Source organism: Schistocerca nitens, chromosome 9 (genome assembly GCF_023898315.1).
Source record: "Schistocerca nitens isolate TAMUIC-IGC-003100 chromosome 9, iqSchNite1.1, whole genome shotgun sequence".
Classification (NCBI taxonomy): Eukaryota; Metazoa; Arthropoda; class Insecta; order Orthoptera; family Acrididae; genus Schistocerca; species Schistocerca nitens.
Genome location: NC_064622.1, coordinates 128,213,277 through 128,238,056, shown reverse-complemented (window position 1 = coordinate 128,238,056; position 24,780 = coordinate 128,213,277). Strand labels below are relative to the sequence as shown.

The window sequence follows — 24,780 nt, the reverse complement described above, 5'->3', positions numbered from 1 at the left end:
CAGCTAATTGTCTCTTCTCTCAAAAAGAAACCTGTACAAACACTCACACTTCCAATTACTGATTACAGCAATTTTATCCTTTAGAATATTTCTCAGGAAAGTTCACGGCACCTGGATTTGGTTATGAGTAGCTATGTGCATTATATCAAACAACGGAAAACCCTGGATGGAATAATAACAGTATTATGGAAAGCATAGATTGTTACCACTGTATGGAGGAAACCTTGAGTTGCAGACAGGCACAACAAAGAGCCTGCTATACATTTGAGCTTTTGGTCACTAGGCAGTCATCTAAAGTAGAAAACACACACACTCACTTATTCACACAAGTGCACTCACACACACATGATCACTGTGTTTGGTTGCTGGAGCCTCAGCCGCCAGAGACGTGGTTATGTGTGTGTAAGTTGTGCCAGAGACAGTGGTTATGTTAGTGAGAGTTATACTTGGTGTCTGTTTCCTACTTTAGAAGAAAGCCTTGTGGCTGAAAGCTCAAATGCATAGCAGTTGTCTCCTCTATAGGGTGAGTAGCAGTCTGTCTTCTCCATAATATTGTGTTTGTTATAATTGTGGTGATCAACCCACTTTCTCAGTCATTCTCAGCAGTAGGAACACAACTTGAATAACCTCCGTCATTGTATTATATCATATCTCCAGCATCAGAAGACTGTTAATGACATATCTGCTAAAGCAGCAGTAATGGCTACTACACAGTCATTATCCTTGTACATCCTTTTCTCTATCTATATTTTTATCATTTCCCAGTATTCTTAGCTGGTGAAGTCTCCTTAAATTTCCTTTTCTTAGAAATCTGTGTATCAGAAAACATTTTGTCACTTACTAATTATTTTTATTATTGTTATTATTATTATTATTGTTGTTGTTGTTATTATCACTACTGCCAGCAGCAGTAATAGAAATACTGCCAATATTAGCTTTATTAGTTCATAGTCATTGTTATTTCTCATGTTGTCTCTGTAGACACTCAAATCATTTTAATACTGTTTGTCATATTAAAATGGTTATTTCTTAGGCAACTACAAAGTAAAAAAGGTAGTGTAAGTGTGAATCTTGGTCCCCTGTATGGGAGGGCTGATGGCCCTAGTCAGCTGAGGATTACTAAGTAAATAAATAAAAAAAAAAATTATACATCAGGTAGGGGTATACGGATATTTGTAATCGGATTGTGTACAAACATACAGCATTCTTAGACAAAACACACTGTGATATTCCATAAGATGTGCAACTACTTTTATCCCTAGAATCCTCACTGTAGTGCTTAAACCCTTAACAACTGTAGGAAGTTTTTCCATGAGCACTGATGCTATAGGTTTTAATGACATAGGTATATCTACAAAGAAAAAGTTATTAGATTGTAAACTTCCACATAGTCTCTCTCACAGTGATGTGTGAAAGATAATGAGATTTCAACAGGTGCATCTGACAGGGAATGGTAACTAGCCTGTATGGAGATGGGGTGACAGCCCTATGTACATCTTGATCTTGAGGTAATGGAAATTCCATGTAGGAGGAATATCAACAATATAGGAAAAGACAGATTTCTACTTCCTGTAAAGAAGGCATGTTTTGTTGCAGACAGGCACAATTAAAAGACACTTACATAAAGCTTTTGGACACAGCTTTCATCAATAAAAGACACACACACACACACACACACACACACACACACACACAAAATGGACTTGATCTGAGACACTGGACTTGGTGCTCTTGGGTGCGTGAGATGTGTATGAGTGGTGTGTGTCTCTCTTTTACTGATGAAGGCTGTGGCCAAAAGCTTTACGTAAGTGTTTTTCAATTGTCTGCAACTTAATGTGTCTTTTTTTACGGTAAGTAGCAATTCATCTCTTCCTACATTGCTGATCTTGAGATAATTGAGGTACTCTGTTACTGTGTAGATTTTTTTTTATACACACATCAAAAAAAGTTTTGCAACACCTCGGTTTAGAGAGTTGCGGAACCTGTACAGAAAACTGGAATAGAGATCAACATAAACATCATTTCTGCCCTTTTCATTCCTCATGAAAACCACACGCTGCATGTTGTACCACCATACAGCAAGACCTTCAGAGATGGTGGTCCAGATTGCTGTGCACACCGGTACCTCTAATACCCAGTAGCATGTTCTCTTCCATTGATGCATGCCTGTATACATGACTGTATTCAGGCATGCATTCGTCGTGGCATGCTATCCACAAATTCATCAATGCACTGTTGGTCCAGATTGTCCCACTCCTATAGATTGCTATTTGTCATATAGTGGAGATATTGAGTTGCAGACAGGCCCAACGAAAAAACTGCTAGACAAGTAAGGCCTTTTTCTGAATTAGGCAGTACACACACACACACACACACACACACACACACACACACACACACACACTGCAGCTCGAACACTCGTGACCACTGTCTGCTGAGATCAGACTGTGTGTTTATATGTTGTCTAATTCAGAAGGCCTTTTGGCCAGAAGCTTATTTGTGTAGCAGTCATTTAGTTGTATCTGTCTGCAACCCAACATCTCCACTTCATGGTGAGTAGCAATCTATTCTTTTCAGGAGGAAGGGAAGATTTAGAGCCCTTCAGGCTGAACTGGCTAGTGCTAGGGAGAAACTGATGAGGTTAAGGAGGGAGAAGGGTGAAGACAGGTGGGAAGTGTTAGCAAGGAACAGGGGCTGCGGAAAGAGTATCTGACAGTTTCATCATTGGCACAAGCCATAGATTTGTCTTGCTACCTCAGTCAACTAAGGAAGAGTCCACGAGGGTGACCAACTTTTGATCACAGGTTTAAGGGAGATGACCAAAATCTGACCATGATTATAAGGGAGATTTAGTCATAGTGAATTTCAGCTACACAATTATATGCGTTTCCTTGAACTGGATGACAATGGGGATGTAAACATAAAAAGTAAGATGTACTTTGCTTGCTTTTACTCATATATAATATTTTGGGGTAGCTCTTCAAGCTGAGAGCAGGTTTTTAAGAGCGCAATGAAATTAATAAGACTCATTTGTGGAGTAAATTCAATATATTAAAAGTGTACTGAAATATGTGTTACACAGATGTGTTCTAAGCATGTTTGTTGTGTTTTCTGTTATGTTTCACACCTACAAGGATCCACTCATTTTTTGGTCTGTGGAATCAAAAAGGAATTTAAACAAAACAATTTATTTTTTCCATGACATAAAATGCTCAGAAATAATCACAATAAAATGTAACACATTTACAAATACTCATTTACAGAAGCAGCACAACTCTGCAGTTATTTATCTTCCTGAGCAAATTTATAAAACTCTTTGCAATTCTAATCAAAATTTATTTCAATCATAAGCTCTGCCTTAATAAGTTCTAAGCTGCAGCTGTTTCTTTGATCTGTCCACTTATTGTTCATTAGAGAAAAACCTCTTTCTGTGTGAGCATTTGGTCCTGGAATGCTTAATACAAAGCCTATGATTTTACTAAGGTTTGGGACAGCAATTTGTTTGAATTTTAAATCTTTAAAAATTTTTACCCAACTTTCTGCTGTTGTTCTGTTTTCACCATACTGACAGCACTTTTTACAGTAGAAAACTCCTCATACAGAGCATCCTCATTTACAAAATCAAGAGCAAATTCTTTAACTATGGCTAGTAACTCTCCAAAAGAAAGTTCAGTTTTCAACTTTAATGGTAAAAGACAGTGAACTGGGTTTACTTTTGATACATCAAAATGTTTTGTTATGTAATTATTTAAGCAATGGTAGAAGTGAATTAAACCATCTCTGACACATTTTTCCATGGATGGACTTAAACTGTTCAATAATTGTTCAGTGGTAGTACCAAAAAAACTGTCTTTAATCCTTTGCTGAATCTTATTACACACATTTTTCATCACTTCATAGCACTCCATGGTGCATAAATTGGAAGATTCAAGGATTTTTCCAGACTGAACCAGTAAAGCACCTATGTTGGAAAAGAAATTTAGATATGCCTCAGTAACACATTCCTTTTCTGGATCTTCTTCACAAGAAAACTTTGTTAATATTTTTGTTTAGTCATCCATGCTCTTGAAATAACTCTTAATTCTTTCTTGATTAGTCTGTCCACAGCAGATGTTAATGAAAGCCAACATGACGAACAATTTTTAGCCACTCAGCATCAAAAAAATTGAAGAATGTTTGCAACTCTTCTCTTCTCTTTGCAGATGCGGAGAAGTGGCCATTAATTTTCATAACAAACATTTCAGTGTTTACCTCTAAAGCATCACAAGCATGTTTTGTGGCATTATGTAGCAAGTGATTTGAGCAATTTTCTTTCACCAAATGCTTGTTGTTTTCTCTAAGCAGTTTAAATACAGAATTTTGCTTCCCATAATTAACATTTACATTATCAGCACAGAATGCAGTCATGTTGTTTACATCTAAATTATGTAAACTCAATGAAGAATTGATCAGACTGTTAACAGTATTAGCTGTCTCATTAGCCTGTTCAACGAAGTCCAGAAGTCTAATTTTTAATCCGTTTTCAGGATCAAAATATCTTACAACAATAGGAAACATCTTTCTGTTTTAGTGGTTCGAAGCATCAGTTGCAATAGAAAAAAAGTTACTTGATTTAGCTGGATCTTTTAAGACACCAGTGAAGCTTTGAATAGTTCTCGGTGCCAAAACGTTTTTCATAGTTGCTTCTGCCTTAGTTTGACCACATGACATCATATTAGCCAAATTAGAGTCGTGAAAAATATTCTTCGATAATTTATTTGCACAATCCATACTTCTGTATCTGATATTATGCTTTACTGTATGAAAAATTGTCGAGAGCTCACCTGCAACATTTTTCATGTCCTTGCTGGTGTTGCCAAAATATTTAAATAAATTTGAATTTGCCTTTACGTCTCTTTCGTTCCGATTGTGTAGTTTTGTAGAAGAATGTCGGCTGCAGTCAGCTTTACCACCATGAGCGATGCTAAAGTCACGCTTACGTAGCACACAGTAAGCTCAATTTACGTTGTTGGCCGTGGGCTTTAACCACAAATATTGTTCCTCCCATATCTTCAAGTAAACACACAAGTACTTCATCTTCTTGCTTCGTGGAATTTTCACATCTTCATTTTCATGGTGAGAGTAATGAAAACCCATTCACTTAAAAAGCAAATGAAAATACTGTAGACAGGAATACTTCACAGCAGGTATTACGGAAAAACCAAGAAGTTAGCACAAATTGAAACATTTGGCACTAACATTCATCTGTTTCGATTGCTGACACGAACAGTAATTGAGAATAGTATCGATTATTGCAAGTAAAGTTTTCAAGATATCTTGATGAAAGAATTTCAATTATCGATAGTACCTCACAGGTTATAACAGTGATCACTAAATGAAATATACGGGAGAAACAGGTGGACAGTAAGGGAGGCGGGAGATATGGGAGAGTTGGTTGCCCTAATCAGTACTCAGCAGACTTTCACTAGGAAACCAACTGTTGTAAAAAAAGTAGAAAATAGGAGGAAAGTTCTGTTGTTAGGTAGTAGCCATGGAAGAGGTGTGCGCCAGATCTTGCAGGAAAAATTAGGTGACAGGTACCAGGTCACAAGTATTTTCAAGCCCAGTGCACGTCGTAGCCAAGTGATAGAGGATGTAGGATCATTGTGCAAGGGTTTTACAAAGCAGGGTCATGTTGTGATTGTGGATTGAGTGGGAAACAGTATTGATAGGGATCAGGGCGACAATATTGAGTGTGACCTGGTAAAAATAGCATCTGCAATGAACCACACAAATGTTGGCTTGGTTCCTGCTTTCATGTGGTATGATCAGCCCCAATTGAACAGCTCTCTCAGGAGGGTCAGTATGAAGCTAGATCAGCTGCTTCAGGCAGCTACTTTGTCAGGCATAGGTTTGGTTCCCGTTGATGGTATTGGCAGGTGGGACTTCACAAGACGTGGCCTGCATCTCAATAGGAAAGGGAAGGGTAAACTGGCTGGGATGATAGCAAAATCTTTAGGGGGGAGGGGGGGCACTGAAACTCATGAGAGTACTTTTTTAGGCTAAGATCAGGGTCCATTCGTCCTACATTGATTGAAATTAAGCTTACTGAGAAGTTCTGACAGGCAGGTACTAGAGGTGTGAAAATATCACAAGATTTTTGTAACAGTACAGTGAAAAATTATGTTAGTATGTCACAAGATTCACAAAAAAGTGCAGTGAAAAATAATGTTAATATATTGCATCAGAATATCAGGGGATTAAAAAACAAGGTAGATGAGCTTCATGTTTGTTTAGAAGATTTAGAAACTGAGAGTGGAATAGATGTACTATGCCTGTCTGAACATCGTATAGTCACAGGTATGGAAATGGTAAACATAGGTGGATATAAGCTTTCAGCACACGTAAGTAGAGACACTACGGAGAGAGGAGGAGTTACCGTATATATAAAAATCTGTCAAAGTGTGAAAAATTTGGAAACTAAAAAAGTTTGCGTAGAGCAACATACAGAAGAATGTGCTTGTGAGCTTAAACTAAATAATGGCACTTTTATAATTGTAGCCATGTATAGGTCCCCATTGCGAAATTTTGAACTGTTTTTGAAAAACTTGGATTCTTGTTTGTGCTATCTGTCAGACAAAGGAAAGAAAATTATTATTTGTGGGTATTTCAATGTAGATTTTCTGAAAGGGTCCAATAGAAAGCTTGACCTTGAAGTATTACTTGGTTTTTTCAATTTGACATTAGTTATTGATTTAGTGTTTTCATAGACAAAGATAAATTTAATCAAATAAAAACGTTTTCTGTTAAGAATGGTTTGTCTGATCATGATGCACAGCTAGTTACAGTATATGATATAACTCCATTCAGTAATGCAAAACAGTTCTCCAAAATAGTGCATTCAATTAGCTATTTAACAATTCAAAATTTTCGGAAAAGCTTGCAACAATTAGACTGGGATGAGGTGTACAGGGAACATGTGCTAATTTAAAATTTTACCTATTTCATGATGCCTTTGTGAGTGTATTTGACAACAGTTTCCCTAAGAAAACTGTGAAATATGATTGTAAGAAATCATGTAAAGATAAAGAGATAAAAATATCTTGTAAACACACAAGGGAAATGTATCTTATAGCTAGGAGGAGTAATGATCCCGAAACAGTGAAACATAAAAACTGCTGCACTGTTTTAAGAAAAGTTATTAAAAAGTCCAAAAAAAATTAGCACATCTGATAATAAAATTAAAACAATTTGAAATTTTGTTAAAAGGGAAACAGGGCAACCGAGAGCTCAGGAAGACTGTATTTCTATCAAACACAATGAAAAGTTTGTTAACAAGAAGTCAGAGGTAGAAAACATTTTTAATAATCATTTTTAAGTGTTGTAGAGAAAATAGGATCCAGCATATTCATTAGAAAATGCAAGGCAGTATATCGAAGAGGCAGTACCTATTCAATTTGATAAAATTGAAATTCAACATACCTCTCCTACTGAAATTAGGAAAATAATAAATTATCTTATTGAATACACTATCATTAAGAAAAATTAGAAGGCAAAGTAAGAGAGACCAGGGTGTATGGATGATACACGTTGTAGGTTCTGACACTTTCTTGGTGATATCTCACCTGAAATGGAGAAAGAACAGAACAAGAAGCTAACAGAAAAAAGATAAAGGAATAAATCCACAAAGAACATCTACTAAGTGAACAAAGCATATGAGATCTGTTCCAGAAGAAACTTTGTCAAGAACTAGAGAAAAAAGAAGTGAAAGAAATAGAGAAGGAATGGAAAAATATAGAAACTCTAGTTACGCAAACTGCTGGAGAAGCCTTAGGAAAAAAGAAAAATATAGAGGGAAGACAGTATTAAAAATCTAGACACTAGAATTAGAGAAAGTAATAAGGAAAAAATAAGATGATTATCTTTAATAGCTCAGTGAGCCAACAGAGGAGAAAAATGCAGCAAATCGGGCAGTGAAACCAGGTTGTCAAGAATCTTGGGATAGGTTTACAATTGCATGGAAGGCAAATTACAGCATATAAAAAATGAAAATGCCACATCAAACATAAAAAGAAGTTGCTCAAATAAATAACATCCAATAAGTGAAATGGGTAGAACACTACAAGAACTTGTAGAATGAAGAAACATGCTCCACGGAGAATATAGGATGAAATTGAAATAGGATGTGTAGTCAACTTACTCATGGATGAATTAAGAGAAGCCCTCAACTCCACAAGAGACACAAGAGCTACTGATATAGATGGCATAAATACTGAACTGCTAAAATATGAAGGCACTCTGCTACAAAAGAGACTACTACATTTATTTAATATATGATGGAGAAGGGGAGTTAGTCCAGAAAGCATGGTCACAAGTAAATGTGATACCACTGTTGAAAAAAGGAGACCGCAATAGCTGTAAGAAATAGAGAGAAATCACCTTGCTTGATACCGCATACAAACTTCATGTAAGAATAGTGAACATGAGGTTAAAGGTTATAGCTGAGAGTTTATTAGGCAAAGAACAAATGGGATTTCAGAGAGGCAGTTCGACAAAAGATGCAGTTTTATAATAAAATGAATAATGGAAAAGCATAGTATAATAGGGAAACCTATTTAGCATTCATTGATTTTGTGTAGACTTTCAGTAATTTTGATAGAAAGGAACTGTGGAGAGTTATGAGGAAAAGAGGATATCCAGAACACCTAATAAACGTTTTAAAAAGTCTTGACAAATGCACAGTTGTAATTAATTTTAGGTATAAATGGCACTCTTAACACAACCTATAGCCACAAACAAAGGAGAAGACGAGGGTGCAGCATTTCGTCCACAATTTTTAACATTTATTTAGATCACGCAATTCCGAAATGGAAGGAGTTCCTGCTTGAACTGTCTGTTAAGTGCTGATGATACCACACTACTCGCAGATAATGACGATGACGTACATAGGGAAACACATTTATTAGGTAAGCTTTGTGGCAGTGCCATTTGTCAATTTCAGAAAAGAAGACAAATTCAGTGACTATCAAAGGAACATATTCTGTACAGACAAAAATTGTGAAGAACAATAGAGCAGGACAAATGTTCTAATTACTTAGGCTGTCTTGTCACAGTTGACTACGACAATGAAATAGAGAAGAAATTAGCAAAGTTTGGGAATATATATGGAACAATAAAGAGATATCTAAAAAATAAAATGAAACAAGAAACAGATTGGAATTTTATCAGACAGTGGCAGTTCCAGTGCTTGTTTATGGAAGTGTGGGTTATAAATAAATGCCAAGAAAGTCGCGTACAAATAGCAGCAATGAGGTTCCTAAGAGCTGTAAAGTGATGCACAAGAACCAACAGATTTTGCAATTCAGAAATTAGGGAAGAATTGAATATATTTAACGTGCTCAATAAGATACAAGAAGATAGGAGAAACTGGAATGAACATCTTGAAGGAATGAGTGAAGAAAGATAACCCTTTCAGATAAGAAGGCTTCAGCCAGTTGGCAGAAGAAGTCAAGGAATACTGAGGAAGTGATGAGTATCGTAATGGAAAAAAAAGCCTAATGCATGAAACCCATTTAGCATTCATTGATTTGATTTAGGCACTCAGTGATGTTGGTAAAGGAAGTGTGGAGAATGCATGAAGTGAAGATGGTGGTGGTTTACTACTTAGCAATGAAATGTATTGGTGGTTTGTTGACAGTAAATCATTTATTATTATATTTCATAGCTGGAAGAAGGATAAAATGATGTCTTCATCTTATTGACTTGGAGTGAAGCTGTAGTTGGGGGGAGGGGGTCACATGTTACCTTCTATTAACAATTGCTGATATTTATTGCCATACCATCAAAATTCTTTTCTGGTCAGCTGACTGGTTGGTTATGGGATCATAAAAGTTAAGATTGAGTACAATGATCACATTTTTACATACTCAGTAAACTGTAATTGTGTTATAACAGTGTTTATATTCAGTGTAATGCACCTGTAAAACATGCAGCTGTAAAAAGGTTTTGCAAAATTTATGTGATCTTTCATTCTTTTGAAAAGTATGATTAATAATCATTTATGATGTGTGGTACTGATTTTTACCCACTAATTACCTCTTGCTTTTACTTTCAGAAAAAAGCTCAAGAAGCCCACAGTTTGCTGGAGAAGTTGGGTCCAAAAATTGAACTGGTATGTTTTTTTGCTTCAATTGACTGCTAATCTGTACCTAGTCACTAAGTTTCATAGTCCGTTTAGTATATTACATAGAGGAAAAAAATTACTGCAGACTACTCTGTTTAATACATTAGTTAGAGAAAAAAATGACTATAGATTACACTGATAGTAACCTTTTTTTTTTTCCAGCCGTTGTACAACCAGCCATCAGACACTGCTGTCTACCATGAGAACAAGAGAAGGTAAAGATTTATTGATTGTTGTAAGTACAGCATACAGACACTAGTTATCAAAGTTCTTGTAATCTGCTCACATGATGTTTCTGTTAAAATTGATCTAGAATACAGTTACAGACTGTCTTTATTTGGTAATAAAAAGGCAGTTGAATGTACATTATTTCTGTTCATCATAACTGTTAATCGTTTGAACACTGTTCCACATCATTTCGTATTTAGTAAGGTACCAGAGTTCCTCTAATGGGATGAGAGTTTGCCCCTAGAAGTTACATAAAGTGTAAATTTGTGGTTTCAAGTTAACATTGGTCGATTGTATGCAATTCTTTAGATTTTATGAAACAGAATTGTCTGCTTCCTTAGGCATCCCAAGAATTCAAGTGGTTTTAGGTATCATCACAAACAGCATTTGCAGCCAATTAATTATGTCATTATTGTCACAATTAGAAAAATCTATGTTTCAGGGTTAATTTACAGTCCCCCTTCTCCTGCTTCATTGTCTGCAATTTGCATGCTGTTGTTGCTAGAAGTTTAAATTGTGCATACTGAGTGTAACATGTATTTCTTTGTTACCCTGTTGATCGCTGTTTTCAATATTGTATTAGCCATGTAACTTGTAGAAACACACACAATAGCTACTTCAAAATGATTTCCACACAGTTTCTCATTTTCGGAAGCTATCATGAAACAATTTTTTTGATGTCTTGTGACAGCTAGGCAGAATTGCCCTATACATGAAACATAAATTCTGTGGAAAGTCTCTGTGCTTTCATCACTATGACAAGGTCTTATGCAGACAGGATCAGTGCCGTAGCGGCTTCGGCTCACAGTTCACTCCACCCCTGTCCATCTGCAATGTCATGAAAGACCGACACCAGTAGAGTTTAGTGAGTACTTGCAGAACTTTTAAAAGTTTTAAAATTACTTCAAACAGTTAACTGAATCAAATGTTAGCTGATTAGTTGGAATATTGTCAGATATCTTTTGTTTACTTGAGCCAGGCTAGACGTTGTTCTTAAAATTTGTTCCCAATGATTAAATTTGAAGTTGAATGCCTCTGGTTTCAACATATCCTGTAGAGTGAATGTAATAAGCACCATTCACTGCATTCTGCAGATAGCAATTTTTTGATTAAACATATATATCCTTAGTTTTGTACATGTATGTCTTGTTTGAAAAGCATGATAAAAATGTCAGTTGTTTTCACAAAAAGTTCGATACGTAAACCTGCTTTGCATTACAAATATTTTCTAGCACCATCACAGTAGAGACAGAATTCAGGAATTCATACGCAAGGTGGACTGCTTTCAGATTTTTAGAGGATTTGTTAGCAATATTAAAGACGTTTTTCTAGTCACTTCCCTGTTGTGGAGTACAATACTCATAAACAACATAGTTTCCTCACTTAAATTTGATCTTGCTGAATGGTGGAAATGGTCCAGCAATTCCTCTGCGTGCTGATATGTCACAAAAAGTCATTTACCACTAGATTCTGAACTGCGGCTTTTGTCTCTGTTGATATCAAAGAAAGTTTACCTGATTTTGAAGTATTGTGAACCTAAAGATACCATTTTGATAGCCTCTGAAGTGCCTGAATGTTGTCAAACAGTGTGGACTGTTGACTTCAAATTCTGTAGACAATATCCTGAAAATTGGTTATCAACTTGTAACAAAAAAATGAAGAGTTCAGCAGTCTTCTTTTGCCCATTGTGGCCGTTCTTGATGCATACTGTCCAACACTTATGACAAAACTGATACCAGTGGCAAGAGCTATTAGCTAAAGTTCATTTAAGGAGTGGGTGCAAATATTGATGGCAGTAGGTGTGATTTGTCCATTGGTAGCCCACATTACAGAACTTCCCAAATAACAATTGTACAGCTTACAGACATTTCACACATACAAAATGAGCTTAAATAACTGCATTTACAAAGCAGTTGCATTGATCTTTCCTCTTGGTTAGTGTCATTTAATTTGCATGATTGCGACATCGCTTCAACAGAGGAAATATTTGGAAAAACTCTGACACCAAATATAATGATTTGTAGTCTGCTATATTATTTACTTATTTCTTACAATATTAGTTATTGTACTCTTAGAACTCACATTATGGAAGTGAACCTAGTTTACACATCACCTTAATTTCTCTGAGAAAACAGATATAGTTTTATACTCAGTAATATTCTGTCGGTCTTGATCGTTGACCAGTAAAATGTTAGTGTGTCATCTTCTGATTGCAGTTGTGCTTCTTGCTTGACTAATGTTGGGTTGTATGAAATATGGTCACTGAGCACAGAGAAAAGGATACTATTTTATGTACATAGTCATGTCAGTTGCCGTGAAAATAACGATTAGCTTTAGGTCCAGCACTATAGTAATTGATAGTGTATGTAATTTACTTATCTAGTTTCCTATTGAAAATAATTGTTTTCTCATTGCACAGTGCAGATAATTTTAATATATGTGATATTTATCTTTTAGTACATTTGTTATTTCAAACTGACGGTGTTTAATTTCCAGTACAGTCTCATAATTTATAAAATTACCTAGAAGCATTAATTGTTGCACCACTCCACTTTAGTGTCCAATCTTAAGTGTGTGGCTAAATGAGATAATGATACACTTGAAACACTGCAGCATTGTTAGTTGTTTATGGCAGTACACAACCACCTCAGAAAATTATGCAGGTTTTCTGTTCTGAGCAATGACTTAACAAGTTTAATATCTTCAATGGTGATTATATTTGCCTATGTGGTTTTTTGTGTGTGTGTGTGTGTGTGTGTGTGTGTGTGTGTGTGTGTGTGTGAGAGAGAGAGAGAGAGAGAGAGAGAGAGAGAGAGAGAGAGAGAGCGGGGGAGTGTTTACTGCTCTCTATAAATCAATTGGTTCTGTATGCCTCCTTCTCCCTTTCCCTCTCCCCCTCCCCCTCCTCCCAGTATTTTTGATGGTGTATAACAAAGATGATTTCTGTTTGTATTTGGCTTTAATACTGTTAGTGCTATTGGAAAGCCTTTTAGGGCAAAGAATTGTTCTTATAATTGTCATTTCGAAGGAACTTTTATTAAATATATTCTCTCCAAATTTGCATCACAAACCATATTGTGAGAAACCCAACACTGTGGCAAGTTTTTCCCTGCTTGTGATTGAGATTAACTGCGAAATGTGTCAGTTCAGTAATTGAGAATATTTCTGATCTACATTTCTGGGAGCAGATCTTGGAAGACACTTTAAGCTATCCTTTGTAATTGCTCAACTTAAAATTGTGACTTGCATTACTTCATTTTAGTCTTTCAGTTGTTTTCAACTGTTTATCGTAGAAAATAAAACTGATAGGTATCCTCCTTTTTTCTGTATGCACACTGGCTATGATTTACTTCTGCGTCAACCAGTGCAGAATGTGAATATATGAAAAAACAGAGTCCACTGCTGGGATGTAAAACATTAGCATGGTAAATTAGGAGAGATGCCTATAGATCAGCTTCAGTCAAGGGGATTGGGAGAACAGAGGATAGTTCTCACCAGCACATTTCAGGTGATCTGGTTCTGTGAGAGGGGAAGGATTGAAACAGCATAGGATTGAGCTAAGTCGTGAAGTTTACAGTTAGTCACAGTGTAGCAGTGATCATTCATGTGTATAGGTCTTCATCTTTTCTGCTAGAAGAAGCAAGCCCAATCTTAAAATTTTACGATTTTATATGCATTTCGGTTTGGTTCTGCTTTGTGAATAGATCTCTCTGCGTACATCTAATAAAAATTTGGCTTTGTTTTCCACATACCACTAAAAGTTATAGCAGCTGAAATTTTAATATTTGTTTCTTGCTGTCTTAGACCAGAATCTAATTTGTAGTTCTTTTGACAGGTACCAATTGTTGAAGAAACGCTTGGTAGAGCATTTTCGAAGACAGCACGCTGAGCGGGAAAGTCGTGAGAAGTTTCTGACGGCAACATACTCCAAATTGATGCAGGAATGGTTGCGTAAGGTGGAAAAAGCGGAAGCCTCTCAAAAAAGGAAAGCTAGGGAAGCGAAGAATCGTGAATTCTTTGAGAAAGTGTTTCCAGAGCTTAGGAAGCAGCGGGAAGATAGAGAAAGGTTTAATAGAGTTGGTGCCAGGATCAAGAGTGAAGCAGACTTGGAGGAAATCATGGATGGCCTTCAAGAGCAAGAAGTGAGTTTAATTGTAAACTTTACTAGATGTATTTCATAAAACTGTGGTGAGGCACATGGTTCTCAAACTTGTTTACATATTTAGTTGGGCATTATCTATCTTTTTTAATCGCCAGTTTTACACTATACCTTTTGTGTCAAATGTGCAATATGTTTTAATACAAAATATATTGCATACAAATTGGCAGTCCTTGGTGGTGCAGTCTACGAGAAGTGGCATTTCTATCCTTCAGTTTATCCCCTTTTTTTGGTGTTTTGCAAAGAACTGTGCTGCAGTTGGTCTGTTAGCAGTCATTTGAAATAGTATAGTTTGATTTCAAATGCTGTTTCTGAGGCAAACAAAAAGTAAAGAAAGAAAGAAAAGGACAGTGAAAATTGAAAGCCAGTGGAAAACTTTCTCCATAACTTAAAATATGACAGGTTGTGAAACCGTGTAATTATTGATGCAAACATCTGTTTTGTCAAGTAACAGAAAAATATTTATCTTGTACTCTGATTTTTTACAAACCCAACTTTTGTGTGTGTGTGAGAAAGTCTAGTGTAGATCTGTAACAGAGCTGTTTTGCAGGTCTGATATGAACTATCTCTTAAAATAAGCTTTATGCTGCATATAATGGAGGAAGCCACGGCTTCTCAGATCTTTGTATTTCATTCTTGTGTCCAACCAAAAATGTGTCATGCTCTATGCATATTGGCATATGATAGCAACTTGAGGGACTGATGCAGAACACTAGCAGTTGTGGGCTACAGACATATGAAAAGTGTATTATGATTGAATAATAACAATAAAATAATAATAATAATAATAATAATAACACACACATTAAAATAGACAATCCACCAAACATAACAGACATGGAACACTTCTGGAGCAACGTATGGTCAAACCCGGTACAACATAACAGGCATGCACGGTGGATACAAGCAGAAGCAATTACGTACAAGATGATACCACAAATGCCTGAAGTGATAATTTTGCAACATGAAGTCACCCAAGCAATTAATTCTACTCACAATTGGAAAGCCCCTGGAAAAGATAAAATAGCAAATTTCTGGCTAAAGAAGTTCACCTCAACACATTCACATCTAACTAAATTATTTAACAGTTACATTGCAGACCCATACACATTCCCTGATACACTTACACATGGAATAACTTATCTGAAACCTAAAGATCAAGCAGACACAGCAAACCCAGCTAAATATCGCCCCATAACATGCCTACCAACAATATACAAAATATTAACTTCAGTCATTACACAGAAATTAATGACACATACAACAGAGAACAAAATTATAAATGAAGAACAAAAAGGCTGTTGCAAAGGAGCACGAGGATGTAAAGAGCAACTGATAATAGATGCAGAGGTGACATATCAAGCTAAAACTAAACAAAGGTCGCTACACTACGCATAATTGATTACCAAAAAGCTTTTGATAGTGTACCCCACTCATGGTTACTACAAATATTGAAAATATACAAAGTAGATCCTAAATTGATACAGTTCCTAAACATAGTAATGAAAAATTGGAAAACCACACTTAATATGATGTAAAACTACTGGCAGCAACAAATCAACAACTCAACCAATTACTAAAGATAACATAAGTATTCAGCAATGATATAAATATGGCTTTTGGAACAGACAAATGTAAGGAAAATAGCATAGTCAAGGGAAAACACACTAAACAAGAAGATTACATATTGGATAACCACAGTGACTGCATAGAAGCGATGGAAAAAACAGATGCCTATAAATATCTAGGATACAGACAAAAAATAGGAATAGATAATACAAATATTAAAGAAGAACTAAAAGAAAAATATAGACAAAGACTAACAAAAATACTGAAAACAATTGACAGCAAGAAACAAGACAAAAGATATAAATACCTATGCTATACCAATATTGACCTACTCATTTGGAGTAGTGAAATGGAGTAACACAGACCTAGAAGCACTTAATACACTTACACGATCACAATGCCACAAATATAGAATACATCACATACATTCAGCAACAGAAAGATTCACATTAAGCAGAAAGGAAGGAGGAAGGGGATTTATCGACATAAAAAACCTACATTATGGACAGGTAGACAATTTAAGAAAATTCTTTATAGAACGAGCAGAAACTAGCAAAATACACAAAGCAATCACTCATATAAATACATCGGCTACACCACTGCAATTTCATAATCACTTCTACAACCCTTTAGATCACATAACATCAACAGACACGAAGAAAATAAATTGGAAAAAGAAAACACTACATGGCAAGCACCCGTATCATTTAACACAGCCACACATCGATCAAGACGCATCCAACACATGGCTAAGAAAAGGCAATATATACAGTGAGACGGAAGGATTCATGATTGCAATACAGGATCAAACAATAAACACCAGATATTACAGCAAGCATATTATTAAAGATCCCAATACCACAACAGATAAATGCAGACTTTGCAAACAACAAATAGAAACAGTAGATCACATCACAAGCGGATGTACAATACTAGCAAATACAGAATACCCCAGAAGACATGACAATGTAGCAAAAATAATACATCAACAGCTTGCCTTACAACATAAACTTATAAAACAACACGTTCCCACATACAAGTATGCACCACAAAGTGTACTGGAGAATGATGAATTCAAATTATACTGGAACAGAACCATTATAACAGATAAAACAACACCACATAACAAACCTGACATCATACTCACCAATAAAAAGAAGAAATTAACACAACTAATCGAAATATCCATACCCAATACAACAAATATACAAAAGAAAACAGGAGAAAAAATTGAAAAATACATCCAACTGGCTGAGGAAGTCAAGGATATGTGGCATCAGGATAAAGTTGACATTATACCAATTATACTATCAGAATGAGATTTTCACTCTGCAGCGGAGTGTGCGCTGATATGAAACTTCCTGGCAGATTAAAACTGTGTGCCCGACCGAGACTCGAACTCGGGACCTTTGCCTTTCGCGGGCAAGTGCTCTACCAACTGAGCTACCGAAGCACGACTCACGCCCGGTACTCACAGCTTTACTTCTGCCAGTACTATCAACTACAGGAGTCATACCACACAATATCCACCAGTACATCAATGCAATACAGCTACATCCAAACTTACGAAGCAACTTCAAAAGCTTGTTTGATGCTGAATGTCAAAGAAATGAAAATTATGGCAACTAAACTTATCTCTTCATGGCATGTAGGAGGAGAAACAGTGGCAGTAGTTTCTATGTTCAGTGATGTCGGCTCTCATATTTCTGCTGTTGGTGACTAAAGGCATGAAGTCAAAAGATGCTGGTTACTTGGTAGAAAGACAATGTCAGATACTGGCAGTGTTTTAAGTAATAGAAATATGTAACATTAACAACAAAGATCTGTATGGTAAGGGCTGTGGTCTTTGCAGTTGTGATGTATGGATGTGAGAACTGGACCATAAGAAAGGCTGAATGACGTAGAATAGACTGTTTTGAATTACGGCATTAGGGGAAACTCCTCAAGTTTCATGGACCACAAAGGGAACAAATTGGTCAGTGTTACTGCAAATAAAACCAGATTGCTCCTTGGAAGGTCTGATAATGAAACAAAAACTGATCTACTTTGGGCACAGCATGAGAAGACATGATTTGATGGAAAAGATCTTAATACTGGATTAGATAGAAGGTACAAAGAAAAGAGGGCGGCAAAGGATGAGATGGGTTGATGGCATCACAGACGTAATGGATTCCAACCCAGAAAGTCTTCTGGAGACAGTCACGACAGAAGAAATCGGTATGCTTTAGTTCATGGTGTCATGGAGAGTTGGAATCGAGTAAACAAGTGTGTGTGTGTGTGTATATATATATATATATATATATATATATATATATATATATATATATATATATATATATAACAGAGGGAAACATTCCACGTGGAAAAAATATACCTAAAAAGAAAGATGATGAGACTTACCAAACAAAAGCGCTGGCAGGTCGATAGACACACAAACAAACACAAATATACACACAAAATTCAAGCTTTCGCAACAAACTGTTGCCTCATCAGGAAAGAGGGAAGGAGAGGGAAAGACGAAAGGATGTGGGTTTTAAGGGAGAGGGTAAGGAGTCATTCCAATCCCGGGAGCGGAAAGACTTACCTTAGGGGGAAAAAAGGACAGGTATACACTCGCACACACACACATATCCATCCACACATACAGACACAGGCAGACATATTTAAATATGACATATTTAAATATGTCTGCCTGTGTCTGTATGTGTGGATGGATATGTGTGTGTGTGCGAGTGTATACCTGTCCTTTTTTCCCCCTAAGGTAAGTCTTTCCGCTCCCGGGATTGGAATGACTCCTTACCCTCTCCCTTAAAACCCACATCCTTTCGTCTTTCCCTCTCCTTCCCTCTTTCCTGATGAGGCAACAGTTTGTTGCGAAAGCTTGAATTTTGTGTGTATATTTGTGTTTGTTTGTGTGTCTATCGACCTGCCAGCGCTTTTGTTTGGTAAGTCTCATCATCTTTCTTTTTAGGTATATATATATATATATATATATATATATATATATATATATATATATATATATATATATATATATATATATGTCTTGTATACTTGACTTGTATTCATTGCTGAATACAAAAAAATTCCCCTAGAACTTAGAACTACTTAAACCTAACTAACCTAAGGACATCACACACATCCATGCCCGAGGCAGGATTTGAACCTGTGACCGTAGCGGTCGCGCGGTTCCAGACTGAAGCGCCTAGAACCGCTCGGCCACACCGGCCGGCTGCTGAATACAATATTTGTTAATCTAGAAATGTAAAAATGTGTCCAAGTGATTTCCCCTTACTTGTTTTAAGGCATGTGCTGCTTTACATCCACATGTTCAGGAATTTTGATTCCATGTATTATTGGTTCTTTTAAAGTATGGATGCTTTTGTTCACTCATTTGTGTATATGATGTGCCCATGCTGTGTGATCTGAATTCCTGAATAGCTGTTTCTTTACTACTACTACTACTACTACTACTACTTCTACTCGTAGTAGTACTAGTAGTAGGTAACCTCTCACAGAGTAGATGAGGTTTCGAGTGATTGACAGGCACATATACAAGATCTGAAATTGCTAAGGTTTGCACATTCTTACACAGTAAAACGACTTATTTCAAGACTTTTCTGGAGGTTTTGTGACTATTGAAATCTTGTTTATGTCCCTGTCAACTGCTCAATCCCTCAACTACGCAGTGAGTGATTTCCTCTGCTCTTGCCATTTCGACCAGATATGTAAAACATCATTTCAACAGTTTGTCCTGGAGCTCTAACATTCTTCTTTCATGAGCAGTTTTCCATTCCTTAGTTCACCTCTTTCCTTATTTTTCTTAGGTTGTCCGTGAAGTTTGTTCAGACAGGGTCATGTTTCACTATGTCAATGCATAATAATCCTTTTGCCTATCTTTTTCTGCTTATGTGAACTAGACTGCTTAGGTTTTCTTACTCAAAAATAAGACATAGGTTTTTACGGACAATATCTGGTCTCATTGTGTTGTGTGCCTATAGAAATAACAAAGAATCATCCTGTACCTAATGAAGTCTATAATTCTCTCAGTGAATATTTCATTTCTAATGGCTTCTTGTTGTTGTGCCAGGTCTTTCTAATTGTTTATAAAGCATCTAATGCATATACACCTTACAGTCTGCTTGCTGAACAGTAACATTTTAGCTTGGGATTAGCTGACATAGTTTGCTATAAACATCTTTGGCACAGTGGTATTCTATTTACCTCTTAGTGATCTTTGACATAAAATTTTGTGTTCTGTTCACTTGTCTTGTTGTTCAAATGTGCTGGTGGTGGTTGTGGTGATGGTAACATTGTGATGATGATGATGATGTTATCATCACCGTCTGCACCTGTCTTGCTATTTTCATAAAGGCATTTTGTTACTCAACAGTTTGATGTTTCCAACTTACAAAAATTGTAATACTGATATGCAATGACTAGAGCCCAGATTTTCATGTACTCTCAAATTTTAAAACAGGCTCGTATTCATACACAATCAGGCAGCAAACCAATAAAAATATATGGTATCAATATTCGGTTCTATTTATTTCTGTTTTCTTCTAAAACAGTGCACAACAACCATTTCCTCCAAATTTTCTTAAATTCATGTGTTGATTTGATGGAACACTTTTGTATGGGGAAAATGAACTTCCTAACCCACAAGAAGTGAAAAGTGTATACTTAAGTGAACAAATTCCAGAAAAAGTCAGATCAGTTGAAAGTCTTTTGCATTTTTTGCCACAAAATAATTTGTCAGCTTCATAAACAGAAAATCAAGATTTGATCTGATAATCGTATTAAACTAATCTTTTTCTGAAATACCTACTTCTCCTTAGGATGACTGCAAAGGTTTGCAGTACATCTCCAAGTGCTGATACATAGACAGGTGCTTTGAGGAATACCTTTAACAGGAAAGAAGTCAGCATATGATTGAATTAAAGCTGTCAGAATTATTATGTGGCCATTTACCTGTTTTGTGCAGGATATCAGGAGTGTTGTATTTTAGATGTACTGTTCCAGCCCCAGTGTAGTGCATGGGCTACACATGTAATATTCCTTAGGTTAGGATAAGATATTTTACATCCTCTCCTGGCCTTCATCATGTACTGGGACAGAATTGCTTAAGAACAATAGAACTCTTTATTTAAATTTATTGGCCACAAAGTTCTTAAAAAATAATAAAAATATAAATTATTGCTATGTTTTAAAATGTGATGTCTGTAATTGTTTTAGTAAACATGGCTCCCTTGGTTTGCGGGTAGAGGGGAAGAAGCACACGGACTTCCGAAAGTCGAGATCTGATGGAAGGAGAATCAGTTTCCAGTGCTTTATGCTAATCACTAACTAGAATAGAAATGCCACACAGAACTCTGAAGTAACAAAATGACTTGAAAGCCATGTAATAAAGCAGCTCTTATTCAGATACTGTACTCTTTTAATGAATATGGAATTGAATTAAGCAAATGAAGCAAGTGGGAATACTTACAGATGCTGCTAGATAATGAAGATAGAAAGAAGAAGAACATTTTTGTTAGAATTTCATTTTCATACACAGAGAAGATAAAATGTAATATTTCTTATCTGTTATTCCTGTTAGTTGTTTATTCCCACTCAGGTAGTCTGAATCTATGAATTTTGCTACTGGTGATAACAATGCTTATCTTTTGCATGTCTAATCAACCACGTAAACAAACAGCGATTGGCGTTCACCTGTTTGGGTTTATTCAGCTCTGCACTTATAGCCCTGTCCCCTTTTGTCTGCGGGAAAGTTTTTTATTTCTCCATGTGACGGGGATACCCCTAGCAGAGACATCACGTACACTATGCACGCATTCAAAAATAAACTTATAATTTGCTCAGAAATCAGATTAGAATTTGTTCAAAACCCAACAGGGATGTGTTTCAAAATCAAATGAATAATCAATAGGCCAACATGCATTGGATGCTAGGCGATTTGTGAAGCAAGGTTTTTTCTTCAAGAATATGAATTTGCCCCCCCCCCCCCCCCCCCCCCCCCGAAAGTGCTGCCCAGGGCAGATGCTTTGGTTTTTGTGTCCCCCCTCCCTCCCTCCCTCCCTCCCTAGATCCGAGCCTGGAATGCAGATCTGCCAGTTTTTCAGATGGTATATTCGGCACCTGCCAAAACATCACATAAAGCCATGAAAAGTTGATTTTGCATCCAATTTCTTGGTATTATTGTAGTAAATGATTGCATAGTTTTTGTGTCTTTCTGTAGTTTTACCTTTGCAGTATGACACCTACAATTTCCGTATTGACTTACTTGAAAGTTTTTTCATTGTTTGAACCCTGAATAAAATATAGCATATATCAACATTACTTTTTTATGCTTACATTTTCTAGGCATAGTAAGGTTTAAATTGAGTGATTTGATATGTTGTACAATGGTTAGGAAAAATATTTTACTAAAAAATACAGTGCAGCCTCATAGTCCTTAACTGCAATAGTCTCAATAAATGACAAGTTTCTGTTTTCCTAAATATGTTTTCTGTGTTTCATTTTGGCACAAGGTCAGTTCTTGCTGTCCTAGCAGGAGCCATAACTAAACTTTATAATTCGGTGCAAATGTAACAGGTACTCATGTTCATTAAATCCTGGGTGGTACAGAATTCAGCCACTTTCTTTTATTAACAACAATGGAAACATTTCATTGTCAATTGATTTTGTAACACAAATGTCAGAAGGAAATGGTTTAGTGATGAGTTGTTGCCATATTTTACACAGAGTTTTATGAAGCGACATTCTGCTCACAGTTGTTTAAATTTTTAAAATAATGATTGGTATGCAGTCTGTAAATTTGGTATTGAGCTCACCTCAGAGGTGACTGTGGTGAAAGAGTGAGGAGCAGGAGACAGTAGTAATGCAGAAGAAAGTATCTCATACAGTGCTGCGAATTGTGGTTTATTTGTCTCATAATGTACATAATCTAAATCATTTGATTCATGCACAGGAGACACATCAGATTGTGGTTTTACCTTTGCAGTATGACACCTACTAGTTCTGTGTTGATTTACTTGAAAGTTTTTTCAGCATTTGACCCCTGAACATAAACAAAGAACAGCTGATACTAACAAACAGTATAACAATAATAATAATAACACAATTTTGTTATATATACATGCAATAAAATCTAACACTTAATTACCCTCTGCTCAAATTACCATCTCATTGTCTATGAATTCTTCTATTGAATAGTAGCGTTTCTCCCAAAGAATCTGCCGTAGGTTCGTTCTTAAAATTTCTGGCTTCATATTAAATATGTCAACATACTTTTCATTTCGCACAGCATAAGTACAACAGTTTATAACAGTAGATAGTAAAGGTTAGCAGTAGTGTGAGAAGGCATGAAGTATGTGTACTTCTACCGACATCAAGCAAGCTGAGCTCTATGAAGTTTAAAGGCTGTAACAAAATTCACGATATCACAAATGTGCTGCATTTTTGGTGCAATTAATATGAAAAATATCAATAAAAGCTGCAATGATGCAAGTTTTTGTAATATGTGCCTTGAACCTAGTAAAATAGTATAACATGCGTTATAAATGTGTAAATTTTATGGGAAAAAATCTTCAGAATATGCATTTACCCCCAAAATGGCCAAAATGTGCAAACACGCATTCACATGGAAATCTGAGCTTTTGTGATGACATGTTCTATGACGTCTTTTCATAGATGCAGAATTTCAATGAAATAAAACTATCCTTAGGCTCTGCCACACCCATTTTCTCTGCCTCATATTCATGTAATGACTGAACTTTAACCTGAGTTCCATCTTGTTCTTAACTTTGGCATACTGTCTCTTTATCAGTATTCTCTATATGATTCCTTGTCTCAAAAATGCAAAAGTTACTATGCAGTACATTGCTGGTCTTTCTCTGTATTTCTAGACAGCAGATTTGATACATGAAATGCCACACACATCGTACAGCGAAAAATTTGTCTATTCCTGGAGTTGTATGTTTGTCTTGTTCTACAATTTTTTTAATCAAATGAGGCAGACCTCTGTCATATTACAGCAGTGGATTATATATTATTAACATTATGGGCACCTATTTTTCTTCAACCAGACCTTCAAAGTATTGTTGCATCTCAGCATTGTTTGTTCCACAGAAACTTTTCACCTGCTCACTTTTTATGTATCACTTTTTAAATTTCTGCTTCACTCTCCTTAATTTCACTGTTCCGGTTCAGTATTTACGGCTAAAATTTTGTTTTTGTTAACTATAAGTTTCTAACCATAACATTTTTGTTGCATTGACTTTCCTATTGATTACCGTCAAGAATCTCACAGCAGTTATTTCGTAAGTGTCTTTGTAGTTAAAACTGATGTGCGTAGTCTGTAAAATAATGCCATCAAATTTCTGTGAATGACTTTTCCAATATCAGTTATGATTTCATACTCATCTGGATAAGGGCTTACTCAAAAGTAATGCCTCAATTTTGTGTGCGTGAAAACTCGTAAAGCTTTTTAAATAAAACAAACTTTATCAACATTGTACTCTTTATGCTTCATGTCTACATATCTATTTCCAACATAGTCGCCCTGGCAACAACTGCGTTTCTCCCAATGAGAAACTAGTTTTGTTGATGCCATCACTGCAATGTTTGACTTCGTTGGCAGAGCCACAACTTCCCCTCTTCT

General features: G+C 36.1%; 1 protein-coding gene across 2 annotated transcripts in view; it reads left to right on the top strand.

The window, feature by feature from the left end:
• Positions 1 to 24,780, top strand: part of LOC126203504 (nuclear receptor corepressor 1-like) — a 395,459-nt gene that overhangs the window by 191,237 nt on the left and 179,442 nt on the right. For both annotated transcript variants that reach the window (XM_049937831.1, XM_049937830.1), the window contains exons 7-9: positions 10,094 to 10,150; positions 10,325 to 10,377; positions 14,226 to 14,532. In XM_049937831.1, the coding sequence (XP_049793788.1) occupies positions 10,094 to 10,150; positions 10,325 to 10,377; positions 14,226 to 14,532 (417 nt within the window). The remainder of the gene's footprint in view (positions 1 to 10,093; positions 10,151 to 10,324; positions 10,378 to 14,225; positions 14,533 to 24,780) is intronic.